This window comes from Pygocentrus nattereri, chromosome 21 (genome assembly GCF_015220715.1).
Source record: "Pygocentrus nattereri isolate fPygNat1 chromosome 21, fPygNat1.pri, whole genome shotgun sequence".
NCBI lineage: Eukaryota > Metazoa > Chordata > Actinopteri > Characiformes > Serrasalmidae > Pygocentrus > Pygocentrus nattereri.
In genome coordinates this window covers 21,860,501-21,887,566 of record NC_051231.1, presented here as the reverse complement: position 1 = coordinate 21,887,566, position 27,066 = coordinate 21,860,501, and the positions used below count along the sequence as shown (strand labels likewise).

The 27,066-nt window shown below is 38.3% G+C and overlaps 1 protein-coding gene across 6 annotated transcripts in view; it reads left to right on the top strand.

The window, feature by feature from the left end:
- The window catches only part of ppfia4 (PTPRF interacting protein alpha 4), a 210,111-nt gene that overhangs the window by 80,360 nt on the left and 102,685 nt on the right, over positions 1-27,066 (top strand). Inside the window, exon 1 of one of the 6 annotated variants that reach the window (XM_037532542.1) lies at positions 12,106-12,351. The exons of the other annotated variants lie outside the window; for them this stretch is intronic. Coding sequence (XP_037388439.1) covers positions 12,286-12,351 — 66 coding nt within the window. The 5' untranslated portion in view covers positions 12,106-12,285. Of the gene's footprint in view, positions 1-12,105; positions 12,352-27,066 lie in introns of those variants that run through there. 6 annotated transcript variants of the gene reach the window in all.

Here is a 27,066-nt window from a genome sequence, read left to right as displayed (position 1 = left end):
CATTGCTTAGCCAGGGTGTTCAAAGACATCTACTTGGTACGTTTTTAGTCATCTCATAGCAGCTCACTTCTCACTGCTCTGTGACACTTGATTTTTGCAGGCCTCTTAGTGGCCATTTCTCCGGTGAAATGGATCTTGTCTCGTCTGTTATTTTTAGTCATATAACCAAATACAGACGCATACACACGCATACACTTTCTAAGCCACTTATCCTTCTGGGTCACTGGGGGGGGGCTGGAGCCTATCCTAGTAGTCATTGGGCAGAAGGCAGGATAGACCCTGGACAGGTCACCAGTCCATCACAGGGCAGACAGACAGAGAAACATATGCATCCACACCTAGGGGCAATTTAGTGTTTCCAATCGGACTGACTGCATGTCTTTGGACTGTGGGAGGAAACCCACGCAGCCACAGGGAGAACATGCAAACTCCACACAGAAAAGTCCTGGTTGGGAATCAAACCCAGGCCCTTCCTGCTGTGAGGCGACAGCACTGCCCACTGCGTCACCAAATAAAATTTATTCAAAATAGAATGAAATTAAATTAGGCTGAACTGAGGGACCTTCAAACAGGCTGAAATGTAATTTTATGGTTACTGTGAACAGAGGATAAATAAGACTTAAGTTTCATGGAGTGGAAACTAAGCTGCAAAAACAATCCATTTAAAGCACCTTTACATACATCAACCTGTTCAGCCTATAGCACTTAGCTTAGCCTGATCACTCTGAAGAAAGCTTTTGGAATAAGGCACAATAGCAGTCAATCAGAGATAATTTATATTCATTAGTTTTAAAGGGACAGTAACAAAACCAGGCTGTTTACAAAAATAGATTCTGATAGGTTTTAGTACATAATGGCCATATGTTTTTGATACCATCTTTTGAATTACAATGGGTGGGGCATAAACTAGGAATAAGTGTACGATGCTGGAAGTGGGTGTATTTACTGACCACTGAAGAAATAAAGAAGCACTCATGTTATTAACAAGTGTATGGAATGTAGTTTATACAGCCACATTAAACCAGCCATGTAGGCATTGAAATGTGGTATTAAACCATATGAAATTCTTTGTTACTTGGCAGTATTGAAGTACCTTTGATGGTTCCATAAAAGTAGTGAATTTCAGTAACTATCCTTACATGTCAATCAGTATTTTTTCAGGATTCTGTTCCATTGCTTGACCAAAGTGTTCAAAGACAAATGGCTTGGTATGTCATCTGGCAGTAGCACCGACTAGTTTATCATTTTCCTTGCTCTACAGCATTTAATTAACTCTTAGAGGTTGCGGTTACTGACAATGATAACAAAATCACTAATTGGTGTAAATGATCTCTCACTTGTAGCTCATTGAAACAAGGAATTCTGTCAAAAAAGCAGAGTCTGAACTTACGATCGATACCAGATTTGTGTTTGTATAAGCAGAAGAGGAGATTTTAATGTCAATTTGATGAAATGTTTTTGTTTTGTTTTTGGAAAGAAAAAAGCATCCGCTTTTTTGTCATGGCTTGACATTAAAACACATGGAAAAAGCTCAGAAGCTCAGACTTGAGCCTGTCAGTATAGAATGAAAATCAAATGTCCATGTAAATACAAATGATTGTAATATGCACTCTGTAGCTAAATGGACAGTCCTCTTGTGTCAACGGTGTACAGATATCCCAGCAACAGTTTAGCAAGCATGCTGCAATAGCATAGCAATGGCCTAGCAACACCTTAGCAACCACATGCAATACCAAGCCATAGCCTAATTGCAGTTGAACAATATAGCAAAATTAAAGTAATAACCTGTTGACTTTTAGAGGTTAATTATTCAGGTGAGTCTGGTATCTTAGGGCAGGGAAAACAAACATCCAGGATGCAAGCCTGAGAACCATGACAAGAGTGATCTCTCAGTGTGAACTTGGTTAACGAGTGCTATAGTAACCCTTACATGTCACTGAATCACTTGGGGAATGCAGCCTATTGATGTTGTAGGAATGCCTTGACAACTTTAGCCAAAGGTCCCACCCAAACATCTGAGAACATTCAGAGCTGTTTATATTTTGGGATGTAAACAAACACACATATCACCCTTGTCAAAGTGATCCAAACATGGCATAGATCAGATTGCTGAGCTATCTAGCTTTGCACCCGCAACAGAACCCACCCTCCCACTCAGTAGTATGTAAACAGATATTCTCCCATGAAAACCCGTCATATGCTTCGACCTGCTACACATGCATTGCTGGTGTTGTTATGTGGAGTGGTGCTGGATGAGATCAACACAATATCTGCATCATCACAACACATCACGTCATTTACTCTCCTCAGTCATACACACTGAACTTCATTACAGTGCCATACACTTAATCTAATGAGATCGCCCAGCTACACAGACACCGCCCCGATGTAGTGCTGCCTATATACTGCCCTACATCCTGCAAGCGTGAGAGGGCAGCAGTGCTGTGTCTAGATTAGAGCTTATTTTCAGCCCTGGAATGTCCAGAACTGACCAAGTGTGGAGTCTGAACACAGAGTAACACAACAAAATTCTGTCTGGAACTGACCCAGGCCTGACCACAACTGTGATGAAGGAGCAGACAGTGCAGACATTGTGTCTAGACGTATGTCTGACCTTTTTTTTTTTATTAGAGCCCATTTCGTAGAGTTGTAAGAGAGCACAAGGATTATTTGGATGACATATACAGCAGGGAAAAACAAAAGCACAAGCAAGGCAATCGCAACATGAGCAAATGTGAAGGACATGGGGAAACAACAGACTAAACAAAAGCTGAACACAGACCTAAGCAGGATAATGACTAGGAGAGGTTACCGACTAAACACAGGTGAGGAGCATGACAAACAGGCAGCGCTGGAGAGAAACAAGCAAGGTGAAGCATAAGGGGAAAAACAGACTATCTAAAGGTTGAACGCAGACTGGAATGACCTACTCCAGATAAGGACTAGTAGTGCTTACAAACTGAACCAGGGGAGCGGAGCTGGGGAGAAACAAAGGAGACGAGATTGAGAAGAGAGAGAAAAGGGTGGAACCTGACAGCTGGAACCATGACAATGACCGACCGAAGGCCAAATAATGCCCTACATTCCTGATGATTAGGATAAAGAGCCATCATCAAACAATTATCAATTGACCACTTAACCGATTATCAGCAATCCAAAAAATCCACTATTTCATCCTGACAAAATCCATTTGTTCATCAAACCAACCAAAAATGTATTTCCGGAACCCAAACGAGAAACTGGAAGACAACCCAAGCCAGACACATTTGAGAAATGATGTCCAAAATCTGATTTTAAAAAAGGTAAATCGTAAAGTCATATGCAAATATTTGGGCACCCCTGGTCAAATGACGTTTTATTGTTTTTCAGAGTGGAAATAATCCGGTACATTCTCTACAGAGAATACTCTGCTGCACATTTAAATGCATATATGGTTTATTTGCTGAATTTATTATATTGTGGAAAAAATAAAACAACATAAAATGTGGCCTGTGCAAGAGTTATGGCACATTTTGTAAATTTTTATTATTTGTTTATTTATTGGTTGATTGATTGATAGATTGATTGTTAACTTAAAATATAAATAGAAATTGTACTCTAAAACTTGATAATTAAAATATAAGGTTATTCCTTGTAGAGGATGCATATATATATATATATATATATATATATGAAATTTACGGAAAACATAAAAAGTTCACGCTACAGTGATATTATATCATGAAAGTAGGGCATTTAAGTAGAAGCATGCAATGGTGATTTCCTCATCTCAAACAATTTATTGAAACAAAAGCCAACAACATTGGTGGGTATACCCCAGCAAAAAATGTCAATGTCTCAATGACTTGTCATGTGCCCATGAGCATGAATAACAGCTTGACAATGACGTCTCATGCTGTTCACAAGTTGACTTATTATCTGCTGAGGCATGGCATCCCACTCTTCTTGAAGGGCGGCCCTCAGGTCATTGAGGTTCTTGGGTACAAGCCTCTACATGGCGACTCAGCTGATCACATTTTCACTGACAGAGTTTTCTATAGGATTCAGGTCTGGGGAAAGTGCAGGCCTTTCCATTTGAGGTACCCCAGTCTCCAGCAGCCGTTCCCTAATGATGCAACCTCGATGAGCTGGAGCATTGTCGTCCATGAAGATGAAATTAAGCCTATGTTGTTCATGCAGAGGCACAATGACTGGATTAATGATGTTATTGAAGTAGTATGGGCTTGTCACTGTACCATTCACAAAGTGTAGGGCACACCTGCCCACACTGTAACACCACCACCACCACCGTGCTGTTAAGCTCCTTGTTAGAGAACAGCAAGTTGTGCAAAAAGTACTGAAACATTGAACATTTGGACATGTGCATTCAAAAGTTTAGAGAAGGTGACGTTAAGTTCACCTGTAAAGGTTAGAGTGGATTTTAGGTTCAGTTTACGTTCATCCTGAAATTTCATCCAAAAGCCAAATACTAACTTTAACTTTAACTGTACTTTTTGTAAGTAATGTGTGTGTGTGTGTCTCACGATACTTGGCCCCGTTCATTCTTCCCTTAACACGGATCAGTCGTCCTGTCCCCTTTGCAGAAAAACAGCTCCAAAGCATGATGTTTCCATCCCCATGCTTCACAGTAGGTATGGTGTTCTTGGGATGCAACTCAGCATTCTTCTTCCTCCAAAAATGATGAGTTGAGTTTTTACGAAAAAGTTCTATTTTGATTTCATCTGACCACATGATATTCTCCCAATCCTCTTCTGGATCATCCATATGCTCTCTGGCAAACTTCAGAGGGGCCTGGACAGGCTTAAGCAGGGTCCCTCTCGGCGTAGTGTGTTACTGAGCGTAGCCTTTGTTACTTTGGTCCCAGCTCTCTGCAGGTCATTCATCAGGTCCCTCTGTGTAGTTCTGGGATTTTTATTCACCGTTCTCATGATCATTTTGACCCCACGGGATGAGATCTTGCGTGGACCCCAGATCGAGGGAGATTATCAATGGTCTTGTATGTCTTCCATTTTCTTAGAATTGCTCCCACAGTTGATTTATTCACACCAACCTGCTTGCTTTCTTCCCAGCCTGGTGCAGGTCTACAATTTTCTTCCTGGTGTCCTTCGACAGCTCTTTGGTCTTGGCCATGGTTGAGTTTGGAGTCTGACTGTTTGAGGCTGTGGACAGGCGTCTTTTATACAGATAACGGGGTCAAACAGGTGCCATTAATACAGGTAACGAGTGGAGGACAGAAGAGCTTCTTAAAGAAGAAGTTACAGGTCTGTGAGAGCCAGAAATCTTGCTTGTTTGTGGGTGACCAAATAATTATTTTCCACCATAATTTACAAATAAATTCTTTAAAAATCCTACAATGTGATTTCTTGGATTTTTTTTTCTCATATTGTCTCTCATAGGTGAAGTGTACCTATGATGAAAATTACAGACCTCTCTCATCTTTCTAAGTAGGAGAACTTGCACAATCAGTGGCTGACTAAATATATTTTTACCCCACTGTGTATATATATATATTACATCAGCACTTTTGCTCAGAGCTCTGGGCTAATGGATCCTGGCCCTAGCCCTAGATCACCTTCTGCGATGCTTTCCTAATATTTAACCAGTGCTAGCTCTCATACAGACTCAAAGCCCTGACCTGAATTATTTTCACTATAAATGTGTCAGCACTTCCGATGGCAGCAGACATATCTGTAGCCTTGTTCGGCTTAAGCCACTAATCCGCTGGCTACATAAAGGTATGAACATTAAATGAGATTACAGAGTGGTTAGTGGTGTTGGGCGCTGCCGGTACTGGTTTTCCCAGGAGCTCTTCTTTATACCTTTTTGACTGCTTCACAGCAGCTGTGAATCCTAATCCTGTGGACTTCATCCATTGTGTTTTTACATAGTACTGGCAACAAATGAGGTGTTATTCTGTATCAAATCTTGCCTGAAATATTACAGAATCATCATATAACATCAAGTGAAATAGTTACGTTATAACAGCAATAACTACATTTAGCCCAGGCTTAACATTAGAGCAGCAAGCAGCTAGCTGGGTATTACACTAGAAAAGCAATGCAGTATGTTGAATAAGTGCTTTTGGCTATTTGCACTATAACCACTTTATTAGAAACATAAGAACAACTTTTGCTCAGAGTAGGCTTAGTGGATTCATTAGCCATTAAAGTACACTTAACTCATGGTCATGTTCATAGTACCAGTTTGAGATCACTTGTGCTTTATGACAAGGTACATTGTTATTTATGGAAGTTGCCATTAGAAGATGGGCAAATCATGTCCATAAAGGGATGGTCATGTGGTCAGCAGCAATACTCAGGTTGGCTGTGGCATTGAAATCATGCTTGAGTGGTATTAAGGGGCTGAATGTGTTATAAGAAAACAATCCCCATACCATTACACCATCTCCACCAGCTTGAAATGTTGACAGGTTGGGTCTATGTGTTAATGCTGTAGCAAACTGACAGACCAGGCTCTGTCTGGTCAGTTTTTAAGAGACACTGTAAGCCTCAAATTCCTGTTCTTGTCTGACAGTAGCGGAACTCTATGTGGTCTTCTGCTGTTGTAGCCCATCCTCCTCAAGAACTGACATGCTGTGGTTTCAGAGACGCTTTTCTGGTCCCCAGCGCTGAAAAGAATGGTTATTATAATTTGAGTTCCTGTGGCTTCCTTCCAGCTCGAACAAGTCTGGCATTTCTGTCATCAATAAGGCATCTTTGCTCCATTCTGAGTAAACTCTAGAGACTGCTGTGCATGAAAATCCCAGGAGATTGGCAGTTTCTGAAATTCCATTCATCCCATTGTGCCAACAACCATAACATGGTTAAAGTCACTTAGGTCATGTTATTTCCCAGTTTTAATAGTTTACCATTAACAGAAGCTTTTGACCTGTGTCTGCATGATTTAATGTAGTGCTCTGAGCAGGTGTACATGTTTTCATGGTGTACATGTTACATGTTGTTGAGTTTCATATTGTATCTTCGTATCTGTATCGCAAAAGAAAGAGTAGCCTCAGCAGCTTCAGTTAAGTAAATGTTTGATGATTATCTGATAAGTTGAACCAGCAAGAACAGCAAAAAAGGGGGAAGTTACAAAGGCCCCAAGACTGTACTGTAAAAATGTATAAAAAAAGTTAATAGTTGTAACACTTTCAGTAATTTACTGATCCATACTGACAGTATATAACTGTAAAATAACAACTGTATGTAGACCACAAGATTATTGTGATGTAGCTGTATTCTGCTGTACACTAACAATAAGCTGTAATTAAAATACAGTGGTCTACTGTATTCTTACAACTTGAATATAAATGCAAGTCAGTAGCCAGTAATTTACTGTAAACGTAGATATAAAAACATTTTATTCACCATGTTTTTGAACTGTATATGCACAGAAAACCTCAAGTAATTATTTTAGTATATACAGTTTAACTTTGCTTATAGTTTGCACAAACATGACAAAACACTCACACCTGGCAATAAAAATAAACAATGAAAAAAACTAAAAAACCAAAAACACAGTTCAATGGCAACCTTACAGTAAGAGGACACCCCTTCTAATTATTGAGTTCAGGTGTGTCAAAAATGATGAACACAGTATTTGTCTGAACATATTAGTGCTAAATACTGTGAAAATCGAATCATTGACAGTGTGGGGATTTGAACAAAACCTTTATAGAAAACGAAATCTGAAAACTGAAAGTCCAACTGTATTAAAAACTAAAGCAAGTGAAAGTTTTCTTGTTGTACTATTATATCTGTTCTACAATGGTCCCATCACAGTCTGGGGAGTAGAGCTAAACTTGAACATCCGTTTGTGATAAAATAGGTAACAAAAAAAAAAAAAAAAGCAGATGAATAATAACAAATGAATACGGCTCGGATGGCTATGCACAGCTGCCATTGTCTCAGCGCTTCGGGACTCCACTTTCCTTTATTCCTCCTGTTTAAAAAAAGAAGGAAAAAAAAGCTCTCCCACTAAGCCTTACGGGAGGTCTCTGTCACTATCTCATTCTCTTAAAGAAGCCTTAAGCTGTGTTCGCTGCTCTGAACAATGGATTCACATCGACCCCAAAATAGACCTACTTGCTGTGCAAGCTAACGTTAATCCTAGTAATTCCAGAACAGACCTCAGTGGTTTTTTTGGATGATTTTGCATTGTGTTCTTGGCCTGTATTACAGCTACACTTGTAATGTTATTGGCTGGATATAAGGTGTTTTGAACTGTTTTGGGACTTTCATTGGGATGTCAATCACTAATAAAGGTGGAACTTGACTGCTGGTGAGTTTATATAACCATATTATAATTTGGTTAAACTTTTTGTTGTAGGGTTCCCTCTGGACAGAAGAGCAGACAGCTAGCATACATTTTGAGGAGCCACAGAGTGACTTGCATGCATGTCTTTGTTTATTGGTCAGTTTTGCTCCAGATAATTGAAAAATGTTTCCCAAGAGTTTGTCTGTGATAGTCTATGTCTATCTGATGCCTTTCAGTTTCACTCATCATATTGCAGTAAGTGTTTACTTCACTAGTCATGTTGTGTCCCCTGCCATGAAAAACCAATGCATTGAATTTACTGCATTCTAATACTTCTATTTACTGTAATAAAATATTGTCAGAAAGTAATTATACTGTCATAGGATGCCACCTTCTTTGTTCAAACTTTTGCTTCAGCTGTATGTGTGAAAAGAATTTAAGTATAAAAAAAATAAAGAATATAAATGCAAAGTACCTTAACAGTTAAATAATTAAAACCTAGCTGATTTTAAATGACATACATTAGCTAGATATGCTACATTAGTTGCCATGAGTCAAGCAGCCCTACAGTGGAGAAGTGTGTTTTGTTCAACATTAGAAAAACACTTCTGAACAACTGCAAGTAAAGTACATTTCATAGTTTTGATCCCTGCACCTCATCTGTCTCTTTCAACAACAGTCTCTGTAAAACAGTGACAGCGGGAATAACATCACATCAAGGCTAATGCATCCGAGGAGTCCACATTTTGTGTCAGTCTTTTTAACTGGTTGAGATGTAGTTGAATGTCCTCTCAAGTCAGGCAAACACTGTGATTATAAAATCTTGTCCTTTGGTGACTCACACTGTATGTTTGAATAGGTCATTGTGTACAGACAAAGCCTACGATTTATAACTCAAACTGTATGAAAACACTCTGATTGATGTGCTATGTGCAAACAGACAGCTCTGTCTGCAGACAATTCGCAAAAAAGCTTTTTCATTCAAAACAACATGCTATATAACACACTGAGAAACTGATTTGCCAACTTGCCACACTATGCACTGAAGTTAAAAGCAGGTGATGAGAGTAGGACAGTTCGTCTCCCTACCGCCTATTTTACAAAGATAATCTACAAATAAACAAATGACTGTTTATACCTCACAATTCTGTTTAGTCAAACAGTAAAGTCAGCATACTTTAGCATCACAAATGTTGACTTTTTTGCCTCCGTTTTGCTAGCCTGTGTGTCTCCACTTTTATTGGTGAAGCAGTTGTGATTATGTGTTTTAAAATGGCTGAAAATTGTACAGTATATTCCTAGTGGGAATGCAGCAAAGGCAGAATGTGTAAAGTGACCTAGATGTATTTGTAAAACGCTACTTGTAGCGTAGTTGTGCACTTGCAGCACACAGGTATGGGGGGAACAAAGAGGAGGGGATTTTTCAATAGAAGTGCAATTGCCCTCCTTTTGGCTTTCCTCAGTGAACTAATTTGTTTACTAAGCAAACAATAAAATTTAATATAAATTTTTTTTGGACACCATAAACTTTGTAAACTTTTGTCAGCGGTTATGTACCAATATATGTAAAAGTTTCAACACCAAATTACTGTCACGATTGGCTCCTCCCACTCCATGTGCATTTGTTTTGGTTTTGTAACTCCGCCCTGATTGTGTTCACCTGTCCCTCGTTACCCTTTGTTTTTTAAGTCCTGTCTTTGCCCTTAGTGTTTGCTGGTCTTTGTCCTTGCCTCGTATGCTGTATTGGTCTATGTTTGTGTGCTTGAGTCTGTTTATAGTTTGTTTGTCATGTCTGACTCACGATCTGTCCGTATTGGCTCATTGACCCTGGACTGTTTTGACCACGACCCTGGATTTGCCCCTAATAAGTCTCGCTTATCTCACTCTATGCGTCCGCCTCCTCGCTCCGCGTTACAATTACATGTTTTGTTTATTTTCTAGGTGAAAGTAAGCAAACACATCATCTATAGTGAACAAACACAAATAATATGACATTTCTGGACTAATTTTAAGTAAGGGGAGAGGACCTGCCTCAAGGACTTGAATTTAAGTATCTCAGGTTCTTGTTCACGAATTAGGGGAAGAGGGGGGGTGGGCTACACGATGCTTGACGTGGTGAGAAGCTCAGACATCCAGGAGGAGATCAAAGTAGAGTTATTACTCCACCACATTGAGAGGAGTCAATTAAGGTGGTCCAGGCATCTGAAGCTGGAGGTATATCTCCAGGTTGGCCTAGGAAAACCTCAGGAACCCCTAGAATTAGCTGGAGGAAGTTGCAGGTGATAAAGTCGCCTGGGCTTCTCTGCTTTCCCTATTGCAACTGTGACAAAGCAGAATCAAGTGGTTTAAGAAGATGATGATGATGATGATGATGATGATGAGGAGGAGGAGGAGGAATTTCTATTTATTTGCTGAATTTAACATTTTGGAAGAAAATAAAACATAAACCAAAATACATGCCATCATTTTTTTCTCTCTTCTAATGTGTTAAATTCGGCAAATACACAGTATTTGTGTATTAAAATTTTGCACTGTGCAGTGTGCTCCCTGTAGAGGATCTGTGCTTATTTTCATATTTTCACATTAAGTGTTTCTAATAACTGTCATTACATATTAACAATACATGCAACAACAGTGTAACTCCTGGTGATGTGTTCACTATTGCAGATGGATTACAGTAGTACAGCTTATGTGAAAACATGTCTCAACTTTAATTTTTACTCAAGTAACTATATAAATGTTCAAATCAAATCAAATCAAATGTATTTCTATAGTGCTTTTTACAATGGATGTTGTCACAAAGCAGCTTCACAGAATCCCAGAAAAGACAAAGTTTTAACAAGAATGTAGAAACACCACCGGCGGGCAAGCCAGGGGCAACAGTGGCAAGGAAGTTGTTTTTATTACAGTTAACAAGCACATATGACTAACTTTCATTTTAGTAATAGTATTACTAAACTATAAAAACCCTGAGACAAACTCTTAGACACCTCCACTATACGGATGTGAGTTAGTCTGCATTTCTGTATTTTCATTGACAAAAAGAGACTTTACATGGGTTTCAATCATAGTGAGAAAAACAATGTAAGTAATGGTCTTTTACTGTAAATTTACAGCCATTAAAACTGTTATGCACTCAAAAATGAACTGTTGTATGACTTTAATTCAATTATAGCACACATTTACATTCATTTAACTTGAGCAGAGTCAGTGTACATAGACTTTATAACCTCAACATACAGTTTAACCATTGATGAAACAAAATCCAAACACATAAATGCTTTTTTTTGGAGTTTCATTGAAATAAAATTCTCTTTAGATCGCTGTAAACAGTTTTCATCCATTGAAATGTATAGTCATTACGTTTTGTCCGTTTTATGCAAACCAGTTATTTGAAGACATCACAGTTCATTCATTTACGTGTCACAAATTCTTGTACAAATAGAGATTTTGAAGCCACCATCACTTAAAAGTATCACAAAATCATACTTCTTTGTCAACATAGGATTTAGCAGTAAAATTATGGACAAAACTTCAGAAACAGTCATTAACTAAATCAAATTACAGCAACTGCGCTGTTATTTAAAAAAAACAATTTACATTGTGATCATCTCTTAAACTCTAGATTCTGCTTTTCGCCTGAATTTGTGAGTTCTCTCACTTTCTCTCTCCCTCTCCCTTGCTCAGTCTCCCTCTCTCTCTCTCTCCTCCCATATCTCTCTCTCTCTTCTCCCCTCCTGGCCGTCTCTCGGCCAGTGGAGCCCGCGTCTCACTCCTGCTTCCAGTCTACAGAGTTTTGCTCCGCTGGCCGGACGGCGCAGCCCGAGCTGGAGTAGCTCATTTATTCTCTGGCTTACTGTCATCCGTCAGGGATTTGGAGACTAAGAGAGAGAGTGCAGCTCTCTCTGCCTTTATCTCGTTCTCTCTCTCTCTTTCCATTCCGCTCTCTCTCTTTCTCTCTCTCCCCTGCTCCTCTCTGTCCGGTGCGCTCGTCGGTCTGAACTAGCTTTCTGCTATGCTTCTTGCGACATGAACCTTCCATCCTTGAAGATTCACCTGCAGAATGGGGTCTACTTTAACACATACATGTACCAGGTAGGAACCAAGAGGAGCGTTCGCTTTAGCGCTTGTGACTCCGCCAGAGCTTTTGTTTTTGTTGATGTAATTCACATGATGTCAGCTGTCATGGGTGTCTCTTGTTTTGTCCAATAGGCTCGCACATAACTTTGGAGTAGGAATGTCCTATAGGGATCAGCTCCAAAACCACACACACGTGTGTGTGTGTGTGTGTATGTGTGTGTGTGTGTGTGTGTGTGTGTGTGTGTGCCTGTCTGTGCATGATTGTCCAGAGGGAGTCTGTTTTACTTTCATATTGCTTTCAAACACAAGCCTGATTATTATGCTATAAAACAGTGTATTGTCTGCGTATTATTAATGCAGTACTTGCCTGTATAATGTCATACAGCGAAAGTCAGCACTGTACTGCAGCATTGTGAAGTGCACCACACTGACCACACTGGCTAATCTGATGAGTATTCAGACGAATCACAAGAAATCACACTTTCATTCCTTCTTCATTAACATAAAACAGCTCTGCTTTAAACATGCTGCAATATAATTCACTTTAAAAAAGAGGGGTTTCAAGGGTTCTATATAGACCATGGTTCTACATAGATTCATTTGATTAAGCTGGTTCTTCAGATTGATGGAGAATGTGTTGTATGTGCTTCTGTGTAGAACTTTTTGAAAAGGGTTCTATTTACATTGAAAAAAAAAAGGCTCATCTAAAAAAAAGATCTACCTAAAAAATAACTTGTGTAACTACTGTGTAATTACTGTGGTATAAAGTACTTGAACTAGTTTTTTTCAACCCAAAACATTGCAGTGTTTAAAAGAATCATTCATTCAAAATATTTAATCAGGTTGAATAAAACTAGTTAATTTACTTGTTACTACATGAAGTCATTACATAAGTAGATCTGGTGGGCCATTTTTTTTGGTATAGCCCCAGAAAGTGTTCTGCTACTATTATGATTTCAAGTTTATAACAATGGAAGGACCCTTTTATATCATGCAAACGGGTGTTTGAATGGTCGTGGTTCTATATAGAACCATTGTTTTGAAGAACCATCTTTTTCAAGGCTTAACAATATTTGATCTGTATCTACTATGTAGACTATCCAACTATGTAGTTAATTATATTGTATGGATATGTTAAGGAACAGTTCTGTACAAAAGTCAGAGACCACCTTCATTTATTGAATTGACAGTCAAAAACGGTCCTTAAGTTCAAAAAATGATGGTTCTTCAAGGTTTCTTTAGTAAAGAAAATGGTTCTGTGTAGAACCATTAATGATCAAAGAACCCTTTGCATGATCAAAGGGTTCTTTGCATCATTAAATGGTTCTTCAGACTGATGGAGAGTGTGCTGTAACCAATTTTGAAAATGGTTCTCTATAGCATCCAAAAGGTTCCTCTATTGTTAATGGTTTGAAGCTTGTAACAATAGTAGAACACTTGTGGGTGCTATATAGAGCCATCTAAAGAACTGAACAATCTCATGCAGAGGGTTCTTTGAGTGTTCATGGTCATATAGCACCATGTTCTTTATAAAGAACCCTTGAAACACCATCTTTTTAGTGCACAAGTAATTCATTTGTTAACATCATGAAAAAAAGATCTCAAGAACAAAATATAATAGATTTTCAGTGTTTAATGTTTTTTTCTTCCATTCTTTTCAGGAGGCTTGCTTTCAGTTTTTTGAAAGAAATCTGCAGGGATTCGTTTTCCAAACCTCCAAAATTTAGTCTTAAAAGTTGGTTGCATTTCAATGATGTTGAGGTCTGGACTCTGGGGGGGTCAGTTTACAGTTCTAAGAACCTCAGCAGCTTCTTTGCATGATTTGAACATTTTTTATCCATTTATTTCCTCAGTAAGGGCTTCTTGACAGCTACGCATCATTTCAGACTCATAGTGTTGAGTTGTCTTCTCACAATGGAAGGATGGACAGAAACACCTGTGGATTGTTTCAGATCTGAAGTGAGAGCAGAGCTTGATTTTCTCCTCTCTCTCAAAGATGAAAGCTTTAAGTGGTGTTTATCTGATGGGGTAGTTTTGGTGGCAGTTTTGGCTTGCATGGTTCTTATGAGTCTCGTTTTTTGTATATCTCAATACTTTTTTATTCTTCAGTTTTGACTTTCCACTTCCTTATGCATATTATATCCAACATCCTCATAAATATTTCCTGAAAATTGCAAACCTTGGCCATTTTCACTGCAAATTGAAAGAAGGGATGAATTTTGCATGGTACTGTGTATCAAGTAATATGGCAGTAGTAATATTGTGCAATATAATGCACAAATATGTCAAGATAGGTCAAGTAATATTATAGTCACAGTGCCATGCGATATAACTACAGTATGATACTCACAATGCAGTGTTTTGAGTGTATCTGAAAGATTCATGCTTCCTGATAAATGTAGATAATTTGGTAACACTTTCTATGAATGTTATGTTTGTAAGCATCTATAAACACATTTATAACATGTTATAATGCATTCATAAGGCATTATAAACATGGTTATACATCTTTATAAAAATGAATTACACTGCATTACACTTTATAGCCATGTTTATTATACATTATGAATTGTTAATATAATGCCGTATACTTATATAATTATAAGTAGCATTAATAACTTGTTATACGGTCAGTGCCAAAGAAGTCCGTCCCAGCTTGGAGAGCATTAAGACAAATACAGAGGTTATTTTTGCTCTGGAATTTCCAGTAGTATATATCTCACCATTGTTGCTTTTAGGGCTCTTCAGGGCTTCAGTCCTGAATATTCAGATGCTCCAAACAGGCTGTCCAGCCTAGAATTATTGATATATATAATGTGCTTTTCTTAACCAGCACTATCACTTTAAATGTTGCATTACATCACAGCAGACCAAGTTCAAAAAAGCATGTAATGTGCTTTATTGTTTATGTTTTAGTGTTTCAGTAAGTTCTACAATAAATACTTCAACTTGAACAGTTGAACTGATACAGTACACTTCACTTTACTTGGAGTGGACAAATACAACTTATGAGCTCTTATAGTTTGTTATAAACAGTACTTATAATGCATTATGTTAACAATTCACAATGCATAATAAGCAAGGCCATAATGTGTAGTGCATTTTTATAAATATTTATAGCCATGTTTATGATACCTTATGCATGCATTATAACATGTTATGTTACTCATGCAAATGTACTTTGTACCATATTCCATGAATACGTCAGGTAATATTGCAGTCGCAGTTTCCTGCAGTAGAATCACAAGGCCATATTCTTTTCATATCAGTCAAATTTCAAGCATTCACACTTTTTGAAAAAGGTTTTTCCCCCACTAAATTTCCCACTAAAACTGTGCAATGTCAGCTGTGCTGCATGGATATGTCAAGATATGTCAAGTAATATTGCAAACGCAGTTCTGTGCAAAATCAACACAATACAATACCTGGTCTGTGTTGTGCAGCCTAAGGCCGCAGTCAGAGTATTAAATTCTGGAGGAATAAAGTTCAGAGCGACGGTGGCTCAGCTGTGTGGCGGAAGTGGCATGGTGATGATTCATAGTGCGAGAGAGGCAGGATGTAGAGGCAAGGTGTGAATCAATGCAGTTGCTCCAGTAGCGCACCGCTCGAATGCTGAACAGTGGATCATCCCAGCTCTGGCCGTCACCGAACCATCTGTCAGTCACAGCTTTGCTGCTTATTTCTGTAGGAGTAAACTGGAAGCAATGTTTGGCTTAGATGCTTTGTCTTCTTTAGATTCATCGATAAATCATTAAAAACCCCAGTTCAAAGTATCAATTACAATTTACCTTCTCAGTCAATCAGCAGTGATTAGTTTTTCATTTTCATTTCTGGTCTCTCTTACAGTGGAATCTTAAAAAGATTATGCATGTCTGACTCATTGTTCAGATAAATAGACTACTTGGTTACCTTAGTTCCACATGAATAAACTACATCAGCACAGGTCTTGCCAAGCGTAGTTCAAATGCATGACAGTGATTGTGTTGATGTAATGTATTTCATTCACATGGGATCGACGTGCATGTTTGAATCAAGCCCATTTAAACTGAAACTGAAACTGAAAATTTAGTACTGAACCTTTTTAAAACATTATTAATCAATTCATTGTCAAAATCATGAACAGATTACTCAGTAATCGAAAAGCACAAGCTTAGTGTTCTTATTTGCAGTCATTTGAAGCCTATTTTTGCACAGATCCTGTCATTACTATGCAGTGTCTGTGTGCTCAAAGACAGCTCCATATTTAGTCCTGTGGCAGGTGTCCAGTACTGCCCATGTCCAGCATGTGTGTACGTTTATTGCTGATTAAAATCAAGCTGGCCTCTGCTGTTTTTGGCCCACTGAGGACTTGCTGTGATGCTAAGTGTGTGTGTGTGTGTTTGTGTGTGTGTGTGTGTGTGTGTATGTGTGTATGTGTGTGTATGTGTTTAATTTTCAGGACAATTTTGTCCTGATTTCTTAGGAAAACAAGAGAAAGCAGGAAGATCAACGTGTGATGGCTAACAGAAGGGTCCCGGCTTTGTTAAGGGCTTCTTAAAGAGGTGTTTATAACACTAAAAATGCATTTATATATGGGACATATTAGTGTCTATATATATATATAGTATATATATATATATATATATATATATATATATATATATATATATATATAAAGAGAGAGAGAGAGAGAGAGACCGCAAGCTTTTTCTGTGAGACTGTGTTTTGCACTAGGAGGCAATAATGCAATGTCAGCCTGAGTACAGAAGACTCAGAGCTCAGCATACTCTTCCTGTCAATAACATCCCCCATTGAGAGCGGGAGCAAGAAGGAGAAAGAGAGCAAGAAAGAAGGAAAGGAAGACAAAAAGAGAGCAAATGAAAGAAAGAAAAGAAGAGAAAATGAGATAAAAGAGAATAGAGAATGTAAAACAGACAATAAGAGCGAAAAGAGAAGATATGGAAACAAAGATAGATGGTCAGTAAAAGAGAAAAGCAGAGAGAGAGAGAGTGAGAGAAAGTCTGGGAGAGAGACAAAGAGATAGATAGAGGAAAAGGAAGCTTTAGTTTTGTTCCTTTTTTAATGAAGGAGACATGAATGCCAGGCTATTTTGAGTGTAGCCAGCAGAGAACAGGCAAGGAAGGAACGGAGCACAAAGTAAAAGAAACTTGTTGTTTTTTTTCGTTGAAGTGTCGCCGCTTCAGATACACTTTTCTTTGTGTGTAACACTGAATTTGATGGGAGATGTTCCCTCCGCATGTCCCCGACGAAGGCTGTTCCCGACTGTCAGACAGAGCCATGTTCTGAAAATGAGCCCTCACTCAGCACTGCTGTGCTTTGACTTATTACAGTATCACTAAGATAAAGGAATCAGAAGAAACTGAGAGAGAAAAAAGCAGAATTATTAAGTGCCTGATTTGAAAATGCAAGTCTTCCTCTGTGTTTAGCTAATTTTGCATTCAGACACATTTTCACTGAAGTCACTTTTAGTCTTGGTGAAAGGCCTCATTACAGTCCTCATTACCATCAAACTGGAAATGTCTTATCACATCAGTATATTAATGAATCCTAGGAAATATTAGTAGAGATGGCACAGATCCTAAATCCAGTATCACTATCAGGCTGATAGCAGCGGAAAACGCTGCATCAGATGTCAGTGGGAAAGAAAAGAATGAATTCAGTCATTTTCTGTAACATGTCTGGCCTCAAATAAACTAAATTTTCTTGTACACTACCTTTGTCATGGTTGCAGGGCAAGCAACTGTGCATGACGATGGTGGCAGAACAGCTCATCTTGCTTGTAGCAGAGCAATAAAAGCTTATTCAACAAGCGACACACTGACTATAAAATGTGCGGGTTAAGGAAAACATATGGCGCACCATAGCTAAAAGGCTGGGGAATGACAGTGAGTAGGTGCATCCTAAACTTAGCAAGTTATTTTCATTTGCTTTCTTATTATCTTGAGTTACTTATAGTATGATCACAATGTAGCAGATGCTATTTTCTAAAGATTTTGATATACGTATTCCATTATCTTCATAAAATGATTGTTATTTTGACAGTGTTTGTGACGTTGTTATGTTATGTTTGTTATGTAATGACACACATATCCTCAGATCTCACTAAAACAACATTCATTTTGCCATGATGACATAAGACTGTTCGAATAAAACAAATGATTATAACTTGTTATCAACATTCCAATTCATCCCAAAGGTGGTCAGTGGGGTTGACTTGTCAAACCACGGCTCAGTCATGCTATAACAGGAAAGGGCCCTACCCAAACTATTGCACACACAGTTGCAGCCTGTTTAGATCACCTTTTTATGATGTAGCATTAACATTATCCCTCCTCCACCAAACTTTACGGTTGGCTCTATGCATTCCCGTCAGTAGCATTCTCCTGGCAGCCACCAAACCCTGATTTGTCCATCAGACTGCCAAATAGTGCAACATAATTCAGAACTACTTCACTGCTCTTGAGTCCATGACAGCGTGCTTTACACCACTCCAGCTGATATGTGGCATTGCACATAGTGATCTTAGACTTGTGTGCTTGGCTATGGAAACTCATGAAAATCCCAACACATAGTTCTTGTGCTGATGTTGCTTCCAGAAGCAGTTTGGAGCTCTGTATTGTGTAATGCAACAGAATTTCTACATTCACATTTGTAAACACTGCCACTACTGTAAGGTTTTCCCTATAGTAACTTCCGCTTTAGGCACAGGGCTGCCTAGTGCCTAAACCACACTAATAGTCCACCTTTCTAAAGCAATTAACCCCACATTGATTGTGATCTGAACCCAAATATATGTATAAAGACTTTTTTCATTAAATAAAAAAAGCAGTTGGCACTTCATCAGAAATGCTAATGTATGAAAACACTTATATTTTGAGCTGTAATGTGTGATTCCTTTGGCCTGCTGGCTAAGCTTTTATTAGCTTAATGAAAATGCTACAGTCCTAGGCACTACAGAACTGGTTTGATTTCAGCCTGTTGATAATATTCACTCAAATTGTTCTCTCTGAGAAATTAATTTTAGTTTAATATTGGCGTTTAGTAGTAATTTTAGTTTTTACGCACCAGTTAGTCAAAGTCAATCATGTACTGTGCTTTGTGGCACTGTTTGTGTCTGTAGCCTGCTCGCTAAGCTAACATTATATCAGCTGATCAAGCTACAAATCCAAATACCAAGGAACAGCTTTAATTTAACCAGAACTGAACGTGTTCTGTGGTGAGCAGAGCTGTTATTATGGTAACTAAGCTAATGCTAACAAGCTTGTAACTAGGTAACATTTCTACTTATCTACAGCTCAATTTACCCCTAGTGCAGGACCTTAAGTTAGTTGACAGTATGCTGACTATCAGTGGAACTGATGGTTGGCTGGAGCTCATCTGCGCTCTGGCCTGGTCTCTGGAGAGCCGCCAACACCTTCATATCACCCATGATTGACTACTGCTGTCTGTCACACTGTTTCTCTTGGTTTCTAATGGATTTACTTTCTTTTCCCTCTCTCTCTCCATCTCCATCGATCCCCCAGCTGTCTATCCCCTATCTCTACTCTCTCATCTCTCTCAAGTTTATAGAATCTGTTATACCCTCTGCTGCGGAATGCAGCATCAGAACCAGTCATGACCTGTGCATCATCTCTCCTAATGTGTATCCTGGCATGTTGTCAGTAGAGCTTTTGGGGTATTTTTGGGGCTTTAAAATTTTATTTGTTTGGCCAATTGATTACAGAGCAGTGCCAGAATTGACTTATGCCACGGAAAGTTGCATGTCAATATTATTTGCAGGCAAATTAGCAGAAGCTTCACCATATGGCCTGCAGAGTAATATCTTTCTAATGTATGCTAGCTTTCTCTTAAAAACTACTTCACGTTAATGTCATACAGCTTTCCTTAATAGACACTGATATCAATGCTTCAGCGGTACCGTTGTTAGAAAATATTAATGAAACCGAAAATATACATGTAAGAGAAAAGATCCAGCTCCAAAGGTCATTCTAAGAGGTTGGTTGCATTTTCTGCTTCTCTTGGTTCAATTAATTACAATCACATTCAGTGATATTGAGGTCTGGGCACTGGGATGGACAGTGCATTGTTCAGGTTGTCCAGCTACTTCTTTGTTTGATATGCAATTTTGTCATCTTTCGTCTATTTTTCTTTCTCAGAAACAGATTCTTGGCAACTACACATCCTTTTAGACCCAAAGCACTGAGTTTCAGTATATATATATATATATATATATATATATATATATATATATATATATATATATATATATATATATATATATATATTAGTCCTGGGTTGGATATATTACTAAACTACTGCAGCATGAAATCTCAAGTCTGTGTCCGATTGGAGGTGTACACCATTTATTCATTTATTGTATTTAGGCCTGAGTGATTGTTTGTTCCAGTATACTGTGATGCTGTGATGTTGGCTGTGATGTTCAGTTTTGGTGATATTTTAGTGATATATTTGTAATGGTGGACAGTAAGTAAATGTAATTCGTTACTGTATTCGTTACTTTACTACACAGATACACAAAAAACTACTTAACTACAGTAACGAACTTTAACGACTTTTTACTTTCACTCCACTACATTTCAAAGTCAAATATCTTTACTTTTAACTCCACTATATTCTGTGAAATCTCTAGTTCCTTTTGGATTATGTGTGTATGAAAATGTAACATGTAAAAACCAAAGAAGCGCAAAGCAAGAACACCAATCAGGGCATAGTGCGCACTTTGTTTTGGGCTTCTTTTGACCTGTTGGACATACCGACCCAGTTCAAGCACCCGGTACAACATTAGTGCAGCAGCGTAAAATTTCAACATAAATGATGAAAGGAGCTCCTGACTCTGACCTAATTTTGTAAATAGACCACAATATAGAAACATGTACACATATACAGTTTCAAACACTTTCATTTTATAGTAAATTTGTTTTAGCTAGTTTACGTTTATGAACAGAGACCTACAGACGCAATATAGTAAAGGAAAACTCATTTGTGATCCTGAGTTTAAAGCCAGTTTTTATTAAACTTTTTATTATTTTTATTAAACTTGTAATTAAGTTGCATTGTTATTTAATCTTTTAGCACTTTTGCTTTCGATACTTAAGCACATTTGAAGGCAAATACTTTTGTATTTCACACAAGTGGAGGTCTACAGGGAGGAACTTCTACTTTTACTGGAGTGATATTTTACCTTGGGCATCTCTACTTTAACTCAAGTACATGATTTCTGTACTTTGTCCACCACTGTATATTTGACAGGTAATCCATGATATAATTCCCACAACACAGCAGGGGTCTAGATGCCAGGCAGTTTGTTTTTAGTCCTTATTGCAGTGTTTTGCACTTCAGACATTGTGTCCAGGTCTTCACAGCTAAATGCAGGTTGTGCTATTTTCACCGTGCCTTATTTTGTTTAGAAAAAAACAGTTCAAAATACATTACAAATCCCTCTAAAATTTTATTTTGATGTCACTTTAGGAGGAGAAAATAAAACAAAACTTTCCTACTGTCCAGTCAACAGAGTAATGCCCAGCCCAAAGTTGTACTATAGGAAAGTATTTCAAAACTTAAATAAATCCACATAAATAAAATGTTAGATCAACACAACTTTCCTTTAAGTTGACATACCTCTACAATTACTGTGTTGATGTAATATATTGTATTTGAATGAAGTGAAATCTATGCAGGAATACTCTCCCACTCTTGCCTCTTTTCTGTGTCCAAGCACTAAAAAGAGATGGAGAGAGGCATTCATCAGTGTGCCAGAGGCATTCAAATGTCAGGTCATTTTTAGTAAACCACCATCAAGGCCTTTCCAGAAACCTCTGACATAATTTCAGTGGGATATACAATAAAATAAATGTAGTCTGCATGATTTGTTTTATTTTATTTAATTTATTTCACTGTTGCTGTTGTTACACTGTGTATTTACCAATCTAACATGTTTTAACTGCAGCTAATAAGTAGACATACTTGCTGTTTTAGAGGATCCAAGTCATAGAAAACCAAGTTTTTTAGAAATAAAAATGACTTTGATTTAGGAACTAGACATTGTTACAGAACTATTCGCTTGGGGAAAAACAGCTTATTAGGAATTCATTGTTTTTGTGATCTCGATCTTGGACTTCAGACTAAATGTTTTGCTTTATTAGTTATTTTATCTTAAAAAAATATTCTAACTGCTCACTATGTGGCCATGAGAGACAGGGATGCAGTCTCTAAAATGCAGGGATGTGGCTAAAATAAGGCTCCGCCTATGGACTAAAGCTCTTTGTGTTTTGGTAGTTAGATGTGGGACAGCATTTTTTTGAATAAAGTTCTTTTTTTATGTAATAATGAATTATATGTCTAAGTTTTTCAATTGCACTTTAAAAGAAACCAGAAAGAAGAAGTATTATTTTCACAACAAATGTAGGGGTTAAGGTTTGGGATAGACACATCCCAATAAAATGTATCCTGAGAATGATGATTTTGTACATATTTAGCTTCTGTCTCAAATAATGCCTTGGGTTCAATACATCATAACATAGTTCCTGTAAATATTGATGGTCTGAGTAATTAATTAATTAATTAATTAACTGTGGGACCACAGTTTGGACTAAATTGGTAGAATGCTCCATATGTTCCTCTTCAACCTACATCATTTTAGCCTCACCCATTCATGTTGAAGTTGTACATGTTTTCCTGGCCAGTTTTTAAAGGAGACACCTTTCATCACAGCTAATCAGAACAGGGGCCTTTTATATGCAGTCTTTTGGTGCCCCTGGTCACGAAACTTGTTTTGTTGATCTTCTTAATGCAAATCAACAAAAGAGAACACACTTTTGTACATTTTAATGCTTAATTGCTGCTGATTTGAAATTATTTCGGAAAACAATAAAAAGTCAAATCTGGCTTCTGCCAAAGTTGCCTGTTTGTTTCTTGTATAAGAAGAATGAACAAATCAGCATTTTAACAAGAGTGTTCAAACTTATGCATATGAGTTAAAAATAGTATATGACTATTAAACAATAGTAACAAACCCTGTCTTGTCTGTTTAATTCTAATGGATATAGAGAGGTAGCCAAAAGGTCATGTACATTTGAATTTGGACTGTTTCTCATATGGAAACTCACATAAACACTCACATAGGCAAAACGATGAAATGCCGGACACGGCCCCTGTGATATCAAATTACAGCTTTCTGCTAGATCTGCTCTTTTAGCTCCTTTGATCCAAACATGTACATCGAACCCTATAAAATCCTTTCCATCCAGTACTTTTCCTGCCAAATCGCTGTTACTAGAATCTGTATTTCACTCAGGGGGGTTGTTACTGACACCGGAAAGGCGGATATATGGATCTATTTTGAGCTTGCGCAACAAATCTCTCTTGGTTGAGATTCCTCTGACCTATGAGGTGGATGCTAACTCATTATACTGGCAGTGACAAATTGTAAGACAAGGTGACATCGTACATATATAACATCACAAACATGACTGTTTTCCGTTAATGTGGTCATTCACACCACATCACTTGCTTAGTTCAACCATCTGGTGCCATCATCGGTTGATTGAACGTTAGCTGTTGATTTAATTTGCTTCATTTTTTTCTGCTTTGCCACTTTTTCACCCACATTTCTGGATGGCGGTGTTTCATGAGTGAGCTGGCGTGCCGTTCCAGACCATGTGTTGTGGCAAAGGCAGAGACAGTCACAGAAAAACCGAATCCCTTCAGTCTGGCCTGCCTGGCTGCTGTTTTACTCTCTTTGTGGAGACCAAATGTCCAAATGTCACAACAGTGTGAGGAAAGCATAAAGATTGTGGAGACACTGTGTTTGTTTACTTGTGATACAGTTAGACGGGTGGATGCTGATCTATCGTTTTCAACTGAATAAAACGTTATTTCACACATTACTTTGACTGGAGGGAGGACACTGGATTCAAGGTCAGATCGAAATACATCTGAAGGAATGGTTCTATACCAAATAACAATCAAGCCGAGAACCATTTAGAAACCTTACTTTTTAAAAGTGTGATAGGCACTAATGCCCTCTCAGTTACCTGGATCTGTCGGTGCTTTTTGGATCTGGTGGATCTGTCTGGATCTGTTAATGCTAGCTCTGCCCCTCCTGCCTTCTAGTACCCTGACAAGCCTCTCACCTTCTTTTTGAGCAGTAGCCTGAGGTCAGCATGCCAATCACTGCCCATCTGATCCAAACTAATCCCTGCTGATTCCACGAGAGATGCCATGTATCAGACAAAGCAATGCATTAGCAGCTAATTGAACCACGGCTGAAAACTAAGCTTTTTGAGAGGAGAGAGAGAGAGACTTTATAAAGAAAATGTACTGACCAGGCCTAGGTCCAACTATGGACCCATTTTTTCATAGCGTCACATGCAAAATATTACTGAGGCTCAGCCTTATTAGATTTCGTAATGTCTACTGCCATCCCTTCAGTTAGCAGGCAAAATACGATAATCTTTGAGGGGAAAATTGAAAAGCATGTTACTGTTCAGTAATATCTGTGTCACCATGTTATGTGGTGATGAGATTTCATCCATTTTCATCAAGCTCCTCAGACACCAGCTATTGAAAGGCTTTATTGGTAATTAAAACACTGTGACCACACATGGTATCTCCAGTCAGTCAACAAAGATAATTAATCCGCACTCTGGTGCTCCATCATGAACAGCTGGAGTCAGCAGGTTAGAAATCCATGTGTGCAGTAACAGCACATGTACTTTATATGGACGATATTGTGGTTCAAATGGTTCAAAAGGGTAGCGGAAGCAATGACACAAACATGAAATAAATTTTTTTTTAAAAAGCATCACAACATCACACTTAATCTGACTATTAATAATTATACCATGGAAAACTGAAAGTCTGCACAGTCTGCATAATGTAACTAAGCTGCTTTGAATGAACTGATTTTGTGATATCACTATGGCAGTGGCTCATCAAGTGAGCCATCAATATAACTCACCAAGGCTGTGTTTGAAGGAGAGGGTGAAGGTGAGTTGCAAGCCTCAAGCAGCTGGGCTTTAGTCTGTTTAGGCTGGAAATACAGATGGTTTGGAGGTCAAAATTAGAACATTTGTGGTATACAAGTGCCATTTGGGCCAGTTCGGCAAGAACAAAATTGTATATGAAAGTAAAGGTTGCGAGAGAGAAAGTTGATATGAGGTCAAGCGAAACCTAATTTGAGTACTAGGTGTATGTAGTGGTGTAGCTATCTAACATACGGCTTTGGATTCTTGCCTGTAGTTCTAATGCAAAGCAGATGGTCAAGCAAATGCCTGGTATTTTTGGACAATCTTATGCAGTTTTGTAATACAGTGATTCATACTCATATCCTGTTAAAATAGTATCTTGATTAATTGAACAGAGTGCCTTCGTGCTTTTTTGCCTCAGTCTTTCTCCAGGGTTTTAGAAATGTATCATTCATCCGGACTTGTGTGGCTCATGCTATTAGGCCAAGTAATCTAATTAAAAGCTTGGCAATGCTTTTCTTTGAATTCTTCAGGCCTTTGTAGTAGCAAGGAGCAAATACAAGGTAAATAAGGCCAGAAGTACTTTAAAATAATCTACTGGAGAAGTAAGGAATCTGAGATACTGAAGTTCTAACAAAGAACACCGAACCCTTTACGTTGCAAACATCAGCTGTAGATCATTTGTTCATGTTCATTTGTGCCAGTGGGTCCAATGAGGTTTGACTACACTGTTTCTTTAGATAGTGAGAGAGATGAAGCAGAGAGAGAGAGAGAGAGGGGGAGAGAGGAAGAGAAAGAGAGGAGGAGATCGCTTGTGGCATTTTGGCTTGTTTGAGATGAACAGATGTGTACTGCTCGTAGCAAAGCTTCTGTCTCCAGCACTTTCCTAATCCCATTTCATGCGGAAAACAAAAGGACTGTGTTAAGAAACCGGGCAAGGGAAACAGAAAGACAGACATCTTTGCTGATAAAAAGTAGACATCATGATCATGATTCAGCAGGAAAGCACACAGGCTTTTGCATAAGAAGATCACAACAGGAAATACATGAGAACTTCGCTCAACTCTGAGATCTGTTAAAATCTTGAGTATGTGATGCAGATCCTGGTCTGATATCTTTTCTGTTTATGAGCTACTAAGCTTTAAAGTGAGCTATTTTCAATCGAAACACTTCACTAAAGATGAACATGTAGTAGTCTTTCAAGCTAGAGAGCCACATGGCAATCGGGATAGCGGTAAAACCTGTGGTAGGTATAGGGCGGAATTCATTTTTTCCCCTGGAAACAATGGGAATGGGGATAAATTTTGCAGTATTCCTGTGGGAATGATAATGAAACGTCTGTTAACACCACTGCAATGATAATGCAGTAATTCCTTCTTTGACAGACATTTTCAGACTGATCTCCCGTATTTTCTTAGCCCTCCAGTCACTGCTTAGAAACCCTTGCTATCAAACTGCTTAGGAATCTGCCGTTACATTAAAGCTTTGGTTCTTTAGCCAGCACTTCCTGTGTGCTTATGTTTTGAATGTAAAGCTCTAAATATAGTCAGATGTGTCTGGAGGATGCCCGATAACCTGACATATACATTTCTACCTGTAGGGACAGCAGGGGCTTGTTAAGATAAGGTGGAGACAATGGTGACGGGATGGTGCGGGTATGGTGATGAATAATGCAGGCATAGTGTTGAAGCACATGTGGATGGGACAGAATTTCATGCCCATTCAGCTCTCTATTTGATGCACA